Below are 14,511 nucleotides of genomic sequence, written 5' to 3' on the forward strand. Positions count from 1 at the left end.
CTGCGGAGACGGGAGAAGCTTTCGCCACTGCCACTGGGCTCGCCAGCCGTGAGCCTGGCTTCTGGTTGAGCAGCGCTCCTGAGGGAGCACACTGACCACCAGGGGGCAGCTCCTGCGTTGAGCATCTGCCCCCTGGTGGTTAGTGCACATCATAGCGACCGGTAGTTCTGGTTGTTCCGCCTTAATGGTCGCTTAGACTTTTATTATATAGACTAGAGGCCCAGTGCATGAAAATCATGCACTGGGGGGGAGGGGGGAGACCCTCAGCCTGACCTGCACCCTCTCCAATCGGGGAGCCCTCTCCAATCCGGGAGTTTCTGTCTGTCTTTGCAATCATATGAGTGAATTGTCTGAGACCCCCAATCCAGTTTGGTTTGTTGCTCACAGAAAAATAGAGGCTTTTTTTTTTCTTTGCTCCATTGGTAGAGATTTCCTGGAAGTTTTAGGATATCTTCCCTTTAATTTTTCCTAGACACTCTGATTTTACTTATGTCTCTCACCTTTGCATTCCCTCCAACCCCAACTGCAACAGTAACTTGCTCCAGGCTCACTTGTGTCTAGGATATCTGTCTTCCACCAGAACTACGATTCCCAGCATTCCTGGTGCTCCCTGCACTCTGGGCTTCTGCTTCTGGTCCTGGGGCTCCCACCAAAACTACTAATTACTGGTGCTCCCCACGCTCTGGGTTTTCCCCGACTGAGGGAGCCACATCCCCCCAAGCTGCCGGCTCTCCCACTCGGCTCTGTGTATGCAAATTACCCGCCATCTTTGTTGGGTTAATTTGCATACTCACTCCTCATTGGCTGGTGGGCGTGACTGGTGGGCATGGCTTGAGTGTAGTGGAGGGATGGTATTTGCATGTTTCTCTTTTATTATATAGGACTAGAGGCCCGGTGCACGAAAATTGTGCACTGGGGGGGGGGGTCCCCTCACCCAGCCTGCACCCTCTCCAATCTGGGACCCCTCGGTCAATGTCTGATCGGGCCTAAACCGGCAGTCGGACATCCCTCTCACAATCCGGGACTGCTGGCTCCTAACCCCTCGACTGCCTGCCAGCCTGATTGTCCCTAACCGCTTCTGCCTGCCAGCCTGATCACCCCCTAACCGCTGCCCTGCTGGCCTGATTGCCCCTAACTGCCCTCCCCTGCTGGCCTGATAGCCCCTAACTGCCTCTGCCTGCCTGATCACCCCTAACTGACCTCCCCTGCCAGCCTGATCTCACCCCCAACTGCCCTCCCCTGCTGGCCAATTTGGTTCTGACTGGTCGGTTCCTATGCCAGTCAAAATCAAAAGCTCCACTTCCTAGGCAGCCATTGGCTCCTCACAGTTGACCCAGATTTGGTTCTGATTGGTCAGTTTCTATGACAGTCAGTGTCAAAAGCTCTGCCTCCTAGGCAGCCATTGGCTCCTCACACTTCACCCAGATTAGGTTCTGATTGGTCGGTTTCTCTGCCAGTCAGCATCTCTGGGCCTATCAACGGGGCCTGATCACAAAGGCGGGGCTGATCAGCAGCCCTGGTGGAGGTCTGGAGAGAAATGGAGGTGCGGCTGCTAGAGAGAAAGAGAGAGGCAAGTGCTGATCAACAGCTGCCACAGAGGCTAGGGATCAGACTCTGCTTCTCTCTTCAGGCCTCTCTCTGGGCCTGATTTGCAGCCCCCTCAGCAGTCAGTGCTGGGTCACCATGCCTGCAGCCGCAACAGTCAGTGCTTGTTCGCCACGGCAACCCAGCGCTGACTGCAGGACTGACTTCCGATTAGTTGAGCTTCCGGTCCTGACAGCCCCAGGGTTTTTATATATTAGGATTAGCTAATTACAATGGTATCAATACAGTGAAAAGAAAAACCATCTCTTCTGTCAGAATATGGATCTAGTGACAGATCCTAGCTCGCTGAAAATGTTTAGAAATCATGTATCTTAAGGAATTAGATTTGAAAAAAAGATGTAAAAATTCAAAGAATTTCTCTGAGGATAAAATGTTCATAGACTTGAGAAAAAAGTATTTCCAAAAATTAAATATAATAACTTACAAAGAACAGAAACTCTCCTAACTAAAGAGAGAATATCTGAATTGAAGATATATGTATGTATAGCACTTATCCATATTGGGCACATATAATTTAAAGATTTACACATATTTTCATACTGAAATAGCAAATGACTTCCATTAAACAGATGTACAGAAACTGACAAACTACTTCAGATAAAAGTTTATCAATGATTATTTATAATTAGAAGCATTGTTGCTATTTTCAAATTATTAATTTTTATACTGTCTTTTAAAATATAATCAATGGCTATTAGAAAGATTTAACAGTATAAACAACAAATGTCAATTAAGTCTCTCCCCTTCCAGAAAAGCATGTAAAAGAAGAAAAAGCTAATCTATTCCATCTGGTTTTGTAAAAAGATGATTAGGGCCTGGCTAGTGTGGCTCAGTGGTTGAGTGCCGACCAGGAGGTCACGGTTCGATTCCTAGTCAGGGCACATGCCCAGGTTGTGGGCTCCATCCCCAGTAGGGGGCGTGCAGGAGGCAGCCAATGATTCTCTCTCATCATTGATGTTTCTATCTCTCTCTCCCTCTCTCTTCCTCTCTGAAATCAATAAAAAATATATTAAAAAAAAAGATGATTAGGGTTTACATATAAGGAGATAGAGCCATTATTCAGGTTTAGAAAACATGGATTCAAATACCTAAAGTCAATTTTATGTTTCTTTCAAAATGTCCTGATGTTTCACGTAGCATTCCTGTTTTTGACTATACATCACTGTCCTCAACAACAGCAAAAATGACCACAACAACAAACTGCAGAATTTGTTCATTGTTTTGTAATTCATTCATTGATAAAATAAATATTTTTCAAACAGTTAAAACAACTCAAGAAGGAACCAGGAATTTCAATTTTCCTGGAATGCAGTAGAGATTTTTAACATACTGAATCATCTGTAGGGTCAATAGGTTTAAAACTGATTTCCCTGCAAGAAGATGTACAATGTGGGAATATTGCCAGCAAAATGACCAGTAAAACAGAGCAACATATAATCTTTATAAATAGAAATCATCCATGAGATTCAAAATACTAGGTCCATGAGGGGGAGTTTTATCTAAAATGTATCATTCTTAATCTGTATGAAATAATTAAACTGAATACTTCTACCTAATTTTCAAGCGGTATTTTACTATTTAAATTATCTTAAAGTGCATTGTACTAGTGATGTGATGTTTCACTGTGCAATTAAGTGGTAACTCTAGACAAAGCAGTTATTATCATGAGATAATTGACCTTATTTGAGAGCTAAGCATCCTGAGGCAAAGTTGAGTGTACTTAATCCTGGCAGGTTAATTATCTAGCGATTATGGAACCTTGAAAGGTATTACTCTTAAGAACCATTTGTAAGAACCTATTTGCAAGATGATGCTATTCAAAAAACTTAATTTAATAAAAATGAAAAACAAGAAGAATAACCAAGTTCTTTAGTCATGTATTACCAGGTAATGACTATAAAGCAGCTTACATTAGCAGGCATCAATGGATATAATTACCTGCATGTATAATGTCCTTTATTTTTTTAAAAATATATTTTATTGATTTTTTTACAGAGAGGAAGGGAGAGGGATAGAGAGTTAGAAACATTGATGAGAGAGAAACATCGATCAGCTGCCTCCTGCACACTCCCTACTGGGGATGTGCCCGCAACCAAGGTACATGCCCTTGACTGGAATCAAACCTGGGACCCTTGAGTCCGCAGGCTGATGCTCTATCCACTGAGCCAAACTGGTTAGGGCTATAATGTCCTTTATTAAGCTGATTACATGGGAGTCTAGCTAACAAATGGTTGTGGCTAAAATGAAATGTTTTAAATGTTGAAGATGTCAAAAACAAATTAAAAATAAAATGTAGCATCTAAATAATTTATATACTAAAGTAGTTTCAAAAAACCTTAACAAGCCAAGCAATAAATTCAGATGTGCAGTTTAAAAGTACAAAATGCAATGTAACAGGTTACCAAGAATTTTTAATTGGGGCAACATATAAGTATGTTTCTATGCATTTCTACATTTCAGTTAAAAGTAAACCCTGGCCAGTGTGGCTTAGGGGTAGAGCGTTGGCCAGTGCACCAAAGGGTTGCAAGTTTAATTGCTGGTCAAGGTTATGTACCTGGGTTGCAGGTTCCATCCCTTGCCCCAGTGGGGCACATGAATGAGGCAATAATGTATGTCTCTCTCTCGCATCAATGTTTCTCTCTCTCTCACTCCCCCTCCTTCCCTTTCACTCTCTCTAAAAATCAATGGAAAATATATCCTTGAGTGAGACTTAACAACAACAACAAAAAAAAGTAAAGCACACAGATCAAAATCACAATGAGATGCTATGTCACTCCCATTAGAATAGCTATTATAAGGAAAAGGAAAATAACAAGTGTTAGCAAGGATGTAGAGAAATTGGAACTCTCCTTCATTGCCAGTAGAAATGTAAAATGGTGAAGCTGCTGTGGAAAACAATTTGGTGGTTGTTCAAAAAGTTAATAATAGAATTATTGTCATACTGAGGGGGGAGTTCCCTCAGCCCGGCCTCTGGGGAGCGGGCCTAAGCCAGCAATCAGACATCCCCCGAGGAGTTCCTTAGTGCTGCCGCAGAAGCAGGAGAGGCTCCCGCCACTGCTGCTGTGCTCACCAGCCATGAGCCCAGCTTCTGGTTGAGAGGCGCTCCCCCTATGGGAGGGCACTGACCACCAGGGGGCAGCTCCTGCGTTGAGCGTCTGCCCCCTGGTGGCTAGTGCGTGTCATGGCAACTAGTTGTTCCACCATTTGGTTGATTTGCATATTAGCCTTTGATTATATAGGATTATCATACTAGAGGCCCAGTGCACAAAATTTGTGTAAGGGGGTGGGAGGGTGTTCCTCAGTCCAACCTGTACCCTCTCCAATCTGGGACCCCTCAGGGGATCGGGCCTAAACTGGCAGTCAGACATCAGGGACTGCTGGCTCCTAACCACTTGCTTGCCTGCCTGATTGCCCCTAACCACTCTGCCTGCCAGCCTGATAACCCACTAACCGCTCCCCTGCCAGCCTGATTGACGCCTAACTGCTCCTCTACCTGCATGATCATCCCCAAATGCCCTCCCCTGCTGGCCCAATTGCCCCCCACTGCCTTCCCCTGCAGGGCTGAGGGGACTGTGGGACTCTGGCTGGATGAGGTAGGGCTGAGGGGACTGGGGGACTGAGGCTAGATGAAGTTGGATGCTGTGGGGATTGGGTGAGGCAGGGCTGAGGGGCCTGGGGGACTGAGGCTAGATGAGGCGGGGCTGAGGGGATTGGATGCCACCATCTTGTGACTGTGGGCACCGCCATCTTGCGAGGGCATGATGGTCAATTAGCATATTCCCTCTTTATTAGATAGGATGTTCCTGTGATTCTGAGATAGTACAGGAACTTTAACCTGAGAATGGAAAAATACTAGGTGGCCAGGAAGCCAAGTTAAGACCAGGTGGCCAGAAGATGTCAAAACCACTGTTCCACATGCACAGAGATGATCAAGGTTTGGCCACAATATGACCTTACTGGAGTGGCGGTAATAAGCAACACCAACATTTTGCCCTCATAGCTTAGGCAAAATATTTGCCAAGCAACCAGACAGAAGGAGGAAGTAACCCTACCCTGACATGGAAAATTCCACTCCCTGAAACCTTCACAGGCTCACTTTTTTTGCGCAAGCCTTCCTTTCTGCACAAGCCCACCTTTTCATGCAAGCTCGCTTTGTCCCCAGCATATAAAAGCAGCCAGGCAGAGCCAGCCCTGAAGACAGATCAGAGGATCTTCCTCTCCTCTGTGCTGTCTCCCTTGTACTCCAGCATAAGTTTAATAAAATCTGTCTCAAAACTTCTTGATTTCTATCTTGGGGAACCCAAGAACTCCAATGCCAGTAACAATTCCACTTGTAAATATATACACTAAAGTCCTGAAGGCAGGGACTCAAACAATACTTGCACATCAGTGTTCATAGCAGCATTATTCACAAAAGCCAAAAGGTGGAAACAAACTGAATATCTATCAACAGATGAATGGATAAACAGTGAAATTCTGATATATGCTATAATATGGATGAGCCTTGAAAACATTATGTTAAGTGAAATAAGCCAGACACAGACAACTATTGTATGATGCTACTTATATGAGGTACCCACAAGAGGCAAATTTATAGAGACAGACAATAAAATAGTGGCAATCAGGGACACTGTGAGGGTGGGGAATGGGAAATTATTGCTGAACTAGAGGCCTGGTGCATGAAATTTGTGCATGGGTAGGGTCCCTAGGCCTGGCCAGTGATCAGGGCTGATTGGGGCCTTCCTTCCCCTGGCTGCCTGCTGCCAGCTGGGGCCTTCCTTCGTCCCACACTGTCCCCTGGCCGTCAGCGCGCGTCAGAGAGTGGTCGAACTACCAAGGGGACAATTTGCATATTAGCCTTTTATTATATAGGAGTAGTGGCCCAATGCATGAAATTTGTGCATGGGGCTCGGCCCTCACAGCCGTGGTGGCTTGCCTCGGCCTGAGGCAACTGTGGCGGCTGCCTCAGCCCTCACAGCTCCAGCTTCATAAGGACGTCGGGTCTAATTAGCATATTACGCTTTTATTATTATAGATGTATACAGAGCTTCTGTTTGGGATGATGAAAAGATTCTGGAAATGGATAATGGTGATGGTTGTAAAACATTGTAAGTATAGTTAATGCCACTGAATTGTACACTTAAGAGTGGTAAATTTTATGTCATGTATTTTTTTTTTACCAGAATTGAAAAAAAAGAAAAACGTAAATCATGTAATTTAATAATTTGTTTTTATTACATTAATGCAAGAATGATATTCCTGTGGAGTGATATTCTATTTTGTCTTAGGATGTGCCCCACCAAATATTTTCTAATATTCTTTAGAGAAGAATATCCTTTACCCTGGGCAAATCAGAGAAAAGAAATAGTGGGAGTGAGAGATGGGAAAAATCTAGCTTGAAAGGCACTACAGTTGAGTCTCTAACACTAACAATGAAAAAAATATCTAAAATTAATATGTTAGGCCATACATTATTTTAGACTTCAGAACAAGGACTTTGTTAATTTATAATAAAATTGGTTAGTGTTACTGAATAATGGAATATGTGAGGAAATGAATTTTTGTTTTTAATCATTTTTAAACTATAAGAAAAAATTTGAAAGAGCATCTGGTATTTTTACACAAATCCCACACTTTACATATGAGGAAACTGAAGGAACAGTATAGGCTAATAAACCAGCAAACTGATTAAATTAAGGGAAAACATCTAAACATTTATTAATATATAGATATATCATTTGCTAATATTTAAAGCAAGTTCAAGACTTTTAGTTTGTGTCTTTCTTGTAGAACTAAATCCATAATTCATAGTTTATGAATTCCAGTTTCAGTAGAATAAAAACTTAAAGACATGAAGCCCTCCATGAGTGGAGACAGTTACAGTTTTTTTCTTCCTTTAATCTTTTATACTTTTCATGCTCACATCTAATTCAAGAGCAACTTTTAAAAAAGCAATATGAATTTATTGAGTTTTGTTCCAAACTTAATTCTCTAAACTAATTTTCATTCTATTTGCACTCACATTTTATCATATTACATAATAATTAAATAATTACATAAGGAAGACAGATTGCATAAAAAGGCTTAGGAACAAATAAATTAACTCTTGATAAACAATTTTGTAGGAAGTAAGGTGGTATACCAGAGAATAACCTAATAGCAACGAGTTTTCCTTCACTCACTTGGCCCCACTTGTTATATTTATCAAGCAAATGGGGACTGCAAGTTATTTAAGCAAGTTAGTTAAGTGGAACTTAATTAAGAGAGGACTCAACACTCCTATAGCACTACCAACACCACCTAACAAAAACTGAGTACTTTCTATGAGTGAAGCTGAACCTTTACAAATGCCTTAGAAAACCAGCCACAGAATTGCCGTGCAGATTACATAACAGTTTTTGTGGACACGCTTTATGACTTTAGGAAGTTGGTATTTCTTCATTCTAACATTGGTTCTTTGAAAGTTTTTATTAGAACTACTCTAGATTAATTTTTCCTATTTTTAAACCTATATAAATGTAATTACACAGTACATATACTTTAAAAATAGCTTTATGTGATGTAATTGACATATAATAATCTGCCCAAATTACAAGTATATAATTAGATAAGCTTTTAAAAATATATATTTTTATTGATTTCAGAGAAGAAGGGAGAGGGAGAGAGAGAGAGAGAGAGAAACATCAATGATGAGAATCATCGATTGGCTGCCTCCTGCATGCCCCCTACTGGGGATGGAGCTCACAACCCAGGCATGTGCCCTGACACGGAATGTAACTATGACCTCAACTTTCAACCACTGAGCCATGCCGGCCAGGCTAATTAAGTTATGACACATGTATAAAGTCCTGAAACCATACCACAATCAAGATAAGGAAAGCATCCATTACTTCCAAAGTATGTCATTTATTATGATGGTATCAAAAATAGTATTTTTAAATTTCAATTTCTGAGTGTTTGTTGCTAATATATAGAAAAATAATTGGTTTTTGTATATTTTTCTTATATCCCACAACCTTGCTAAACTCACTTCTAGTTCTAATAGCTTTTTGTAGATTCCATAGGATTTTTTACAGACTATCATGGTGTTTGATAAATTTTTACTTCTTTCTTAAACTGGATGTTTTCATACCTTATTAGCACTGTACAATGCTGAAGAAAAGTAAAGAAAGTGAACATTCTTGCTTTGTTCCTGATCTTAGAGGAAACTATTCAGTCGTTCATCATTCAGTAAAATGTTAGCTGTACAATTTTTGTGGATGTTTTTTATAGGGTTAAACAAGTTCTCTTCTATTCCTAGTATTTTGAGGGTTTTATCACCCTGAAAATAGATATTGGATTTTGTTAGATGTTTTTTCTGTCTATTAAGCTGAGCATATTTTTTTACTAAGGAGAATTATAATAATTGGTTTTTAAATGTTTAACCAACCCTGCATTATTCTTTTTATATATTGTTGGGTTTGATTTGCTAAAATTATCTTAAGAATTTTTGCATCTATATTTATGAGGGATATGGGTCAGAAGTTTTTTTTGTGTGTGTTTGTTAATCCTCACCCAAGGATATTTTTTCCATTGATTTTTACAGAGTGGAAGGAAGGGGGAAGAGAGAGAGGGAGAGGGAGAGGGGAGAGAGGGAGAGAGGGAAAGAGGGAGAGAAAGAAAGGATCTATGTGAGAGAGACACATTGATTAGTTGACTCCTGCACAGTCCCTACTGGGGCTGAGAATTAAACCTGCAACACAGGTATGTGCCCTTGACCCTGGGAACCATGGGCTGATGCTCTAACCACTGATAAACACCTGCTAAGGCAGTTCTCTTTTAATTCTTTGTTTTGGGCAGTGTTTTTTCCTCTTCAACTTTGTGGGATAACTCATATAGAACTGGTATTATTTCTTCCTTAAATAAGTGGTAGAATTCAACATTGAAGTAATCTGGCCCTTGAGTTTTCTTTGTGGGAATGGTTTTAACTAAAAATTCAATTTCTTTGATACATAATCCAAATAGCCCTATTTCTATGTGAGTGTCTTTGGTACTTTATGTTTTACAAGGAATTTGTCCATTACATAAGGGCTGTCAATTATATTTGAACTAGAGGCCTGGTGCACGAATTCGTGCACAGGTGGGGTACCTCGGCCTGGCCAGCGATTGGGCTGATTGGGGCCATCTCGCCTGGCCCAATTGGGGCCGATAGGGGCCGGCTGGCCGGTGGGAGGTACTGTGGGAGGTTGGCCGGCCACGGGAGGTTGACTGTGGAAGCACACTGACCACCCAGCTGGCCATGGGATGGCATATTACTAAAAATCTATTTATCAGCAGGCTTTCTGAAACTAGTTCAACAAAACACCAAATATATCTAATTGCCCTATATCCAATATTTATTATTCTATAACCCATATTATGACAGATTGTCTCAAATATATTATACACCCACTGTTTATTGGTCTGCCAAAATAAGCACTATGTATCTGTTGAAATGAATTCATATGAATACTAATCACACCAAAAAATTAAACATACATGACTTGTAGCCATGTAGCAGCTTATAATTTTATCACTTTCTCTTCTGGGTAGGGAAAAATGAGTTCTAATATAATCTATACTAAGTTCCAGTCAAACTTTAACTTTTCTGGTTTGTAGAATCAATCATTTTTTTTAATGTGGTAATATATATATATAATTTTACCATTTCAAGTATTAAATTCAGTACATAAAGTACATTTACAGTGTTGTGCAACCATCACTACTATCTATTTCCAGAACTTTTGTTGTCCTCTTTACCCCAGTGCCTAAAACTATTATTCTACTGTTTGTCTGTATGAATTTGACTATTCTAGGTACCACTTATAAGTAGACTCGCCATAGGAAAATCCAATAGTTGTTTATTTGTTTATGGCTTATTTCACTTAATGTTTTCAAGGTTTGTTCATGCTGTAACATGTATTGCAATTACATTCCTTTTTAAGTTTAGATAATATATTCCATTGTATGTACAGTGACTCTTGAATAACATGCAGTTGAAAATCTTTGTATAACTTTTGACTTCCCCAAAACTTAACTAAATTACTAATAGCCTATTGTTGACCAGAAGCTTTACTGATAACATTAACAGTTGATTAACACATATTTTGTATATGATGTTTTATATACTGCATTCTTACAATAAATGAAGCTAGAGAAAAGAAAATGCTATTAAGAAAATCATAAGACGAAATACATTTGCAGCACTGTTCATATTTATTGAAAAAAAAACCCCTGTATATAAGTGGACCTGCACAGTTCAAACCCATGTTGCTCAAGAATCAACTGTATATACCAAATTTTGTTTATTCATCTAATGAGGAACAACATTTGAACTGTTTCTAACTTTTGACTATTGTGAATAATGCTGCCATAAACATTAGTATTTGAACCCCTGTTTTCAGGTATTTGGGGTATAAAGTAGAAATGGAATGGCTGGATCAAATGGAATAAATCTATGTTTAACTTTTTGAGGAACCACTAAATTGTTTTCCTGCAGCCTTTCAATTCCCACCATCAATGCACAAGGGTTCTAATTTCTACATATCCTGTTAACATTTATTTTTCAATATTTTTGGTACTAGTCATCCTCCTGGGTGCCAAGTGGTATCTTATTTTGGCTTTCATATACATATCTCTAATGATTAGTGATGGTGAGCATCTTTTATGTGCTTGCTAGATATCTTCTTTGGAGAAATGTTTACTAAGTTCTTTGATCATTTTGGAATTGGGTTATTTTCTTGTTGTTAAGACATATGTTCTGGATATTAATTCCTTATCAGATGTATTATTTATTAATCTTTCCTTCCATTCCATGGATTGTCTTTTTCACTTTCTTAAAAATGTCCTTTGCCCAGCTGGTGTGGCTCAGTGGTACAGCATTATCACCTATGAACTAGGAGGTCACGGTCAGGACAAATGCCTGGGTTGTGGGCTCAATCCCCAGTCGGGTGCGTGCAGGAGGCAGCCGATGAATGATTCTCTCTCACCATTGATGTTTTTCTCTTTTTCTCTCTCTCTTCCTTCCCTCCTGAAATAAATAAAAATATATAGACATAAAAAGGAAGTGTCTTCTGATGCACAAACATTTTAATTTTGATGAAGTCCAATTACTTTTTCTGTTGTTGTCTGTGCATTTGGAGTCTTTTTTTTTTTTTTTAAAGTAAAGACCATTTTTATATCATCAGCATTTTCTGCAAACCTAATCATTTTGGGGCTTCTATTCTTTTCTATTTTCATATATCTCTGTCAAACTTTTAGCACTGTTTCCTGGTTTTAGAAATGCTTTCTATCTTTTCTTTTCTTTTTTTTTTTTTTTACCTGTGTTTAATAAATGGAAGCTCTTCTTAAAGTTTTCTGTGTGCTCTGTATTGTTTTCTTAAGATTCCTCCCATTTTCTTCCTAATTAAGGTCATTTGAGATTATAAAGTCAGAGTTGAATTTTTGATTGTTTTCAAACCTCTCAAGTTGTCTTTACATCTGAAGTCTGATTCTTTGGAATCATATTTATCTTTTTAAAAGGTTTTTACAAGTTTGTCTTCTTAAAGTCTAGACTCTAGTCTAGAGCATCTATTTAAGTATTGCCAGTCTGATCTTTTCTGACTATAAAGAGCTGGTCTGGCTCAGTGGATAGAGCGTCGGCCTGCAGACCAAAGGGTCCCAGGTTTGATTCCGGTCAAGGGCACATGCCCAGGGTTGCCAGCTCGATCCCCAGTAGGGGGCGTGCAGGAGGCAGCCAATGAATGATTCTCTCTCATCATTGATGTTTCTATCTCGCTCTTCCTCTCCCTTCCTCTCTGAAAGCAATAAAAAAAAGAAAAAGAATTCAGAAAAAAAAAAGAAGTCAGAGCATCAATTTCTCCCCAAATTCTCAGACTACCATATTGATGACCAATTCTTTTATGTTATTTAAAGGGCTAGAGTAGCGCTTTTCCTAGTTACTTCCTGTACCCTTCAGAAAATAAAACTGGCAATAAGGAAAATCTAAAAGATATATTTTAGTCAAGTGAGACTTCTAGGAGATACATAGGGATTTAAAGCTTTTACCATTACTTCTTGCCATTAAGTTAGTTTGTAAATCATCAAGAATGTAGCATTTCCTTTGACTTGTTAGTGCTTTTAAAGATATTCATACCATATTCTTACTAGAAATCATCCAGGTTGATTTCATTAATTATTTCCAGGTTAAATTTGATGTTATTCTAGGAAGACAACACAGTGATCTCATTTAGATACAAAATTAGTGAATACAACCAAACTATGTTAGAACCATGGAATTAGAATTAGAATAGACTTCTGGTATAATTAAGAACATGTTTACTTTACATATAAAGACCCCAAGATTCATGAAATTAAGTAATACTGCCCAGGTCAAATGAAGATACACTAAAGTTCTCTTTTTTCCCTATTTCCTGGATTATTAAAGTATACAGGTTAGACAAAAGCTCTAAATCTAAAGGAGAAAAAATTATTTTCCACTAATTTAGAATTAAAGTATATTCTTGATAAAAAGAAAAGGCTGCAAAAGTTCAAATACAATTCCATTCATCACCATCAAATATAACATATAAATATTAGCAAAAATGATACTATTAATAAAGAGATTTAATACAAATTATAACATATAAACATTTACTCATAATTTATTAAATTAGATAGAGTCACACTTTGAAGAGCTACTTAACTTCATAAAACATTTATTTTAAACTAGATGTCTCTTACCTTAGTTCATGAAAATTTCAGAGGAAAACATTATTTTACTGGTCAGAAAACAAATTAGTTTATGTCAAGGGCTCAGGATGGGGAGAAGGATTGACTAAAATGGGTAGTGATGAAAGTGGTTTTTATCTTGACTGTGGTCATGGTTATATGTCAGGTTTATTGCATTTGCAAAAGCTCATAGAAATGTATGGTAAAAAGAGTGAATTTTACTATATGTAAATTATAAACTTCAATAACCTACCCCTTTAAAAAGAGGTTTTTTTTACTATGTAAGAAATTAACATATACTGAAGGAAATACTGGAAATACCGAATTAATGTTCCAAACTTAGGCAGTTCTATTGTATAATTCTCAAATATATGTATGTAAATGTTTTGGTTTTTATTTATATAATTTCTAAACTTATACACAAACCAGATACCAAAAAGCACAGGCACTTAAAAAAAGGAAAACGAGTAACTCACTGTCTCATTTCCAAAAAGTATGTCAACGTAAGGCATAATTTTCATCAATGGTTCCTTGTAGAACTGACTAATAAATGGTGCAGACAAGTTCAAAGTGAAAATTCTGTTGTTCGCAGAAGCATGCTGAGCCACTTTTAACACCGACTCTGGTGAAACGGTAAGAAAAAAGCCCTGGGTAAAGAAAAAAAAGAAGGAAAAATTAGAAATGCAATCTCCCTAGTCACTCTCAGTGAGAATAAAAGAAACCTATATAAAATACAAAAAGCTCATATAATACACACTTTAAAATACAGTAAAAAATGGAAGGCAGAAAACAGCAGCATTTGATCAGGAGAAAAGTTTATTATATGAGTACTGTATGTTTGATACGTGCCATTACGTTAGAGTATAACATTACTTATTTCATATTAGATTTGTATACTCAACACTAAAGAATTTCTGGATATCTACATAAGAAAAAATATTTGAAAGGTCTCATTCAAGACAATAATTACATTTAAATCAGAGAAATAGTAATGAAGGCAGATTGGATCCCTCAAGCTTCTTAGAGACACTTCATATTCTTGTAAACGTAACATGATATTTATTTAAAGATTAAATTAGTTTATTAAGATCATAGTTTGTTACCTTATTAATATCTAAACTGATTTTTTAAAGGAAGATCTGAGTTAGAAATATTTTAATTAAAATTTCATGTCAGGAA

The 14,511-nt window shown here is 38.3% G+C and overlaps 1 protein-coding gene across 2 annotated transcripts in view; it reads right to left on the reverse strand.

Annotated features, from left to right (window-relative positions):
• Window positions 1-14,511, reverse strand: part of ADK (adenosine kinase) — a 448,784-nt gene that overhangs the window by 135,484 nt on the left and 298,789 nt on the right. For both annotated transcript variants that reach the window (XM_006090233.2, XM_023755075.1), the window contains one exon: window positions 13,809-13,979. In XM_006090233.2, coding sequence (XP_006090295.1) covers window positions 13,809-13,979 — 171 coding nt within the window. The remainder of the gene's footprint in view (window positions 1-13,808; window positions 13,980-14,511) is intronic.

Source organism: Myotis lucifugus, unplaced genomic scaffold, assembly GCF_000147115.1.
Source record: "Myotis lucifugus unplaced genomic scaffold, Myoluc2.0 scaffold_69, whole genome shotgun sequence".
NCBI lineage: Eukaryota > Metazoa > Chordata > Mammalia > Chiroptera > Vespertilionidae > Myotis > Myotis lucifugus.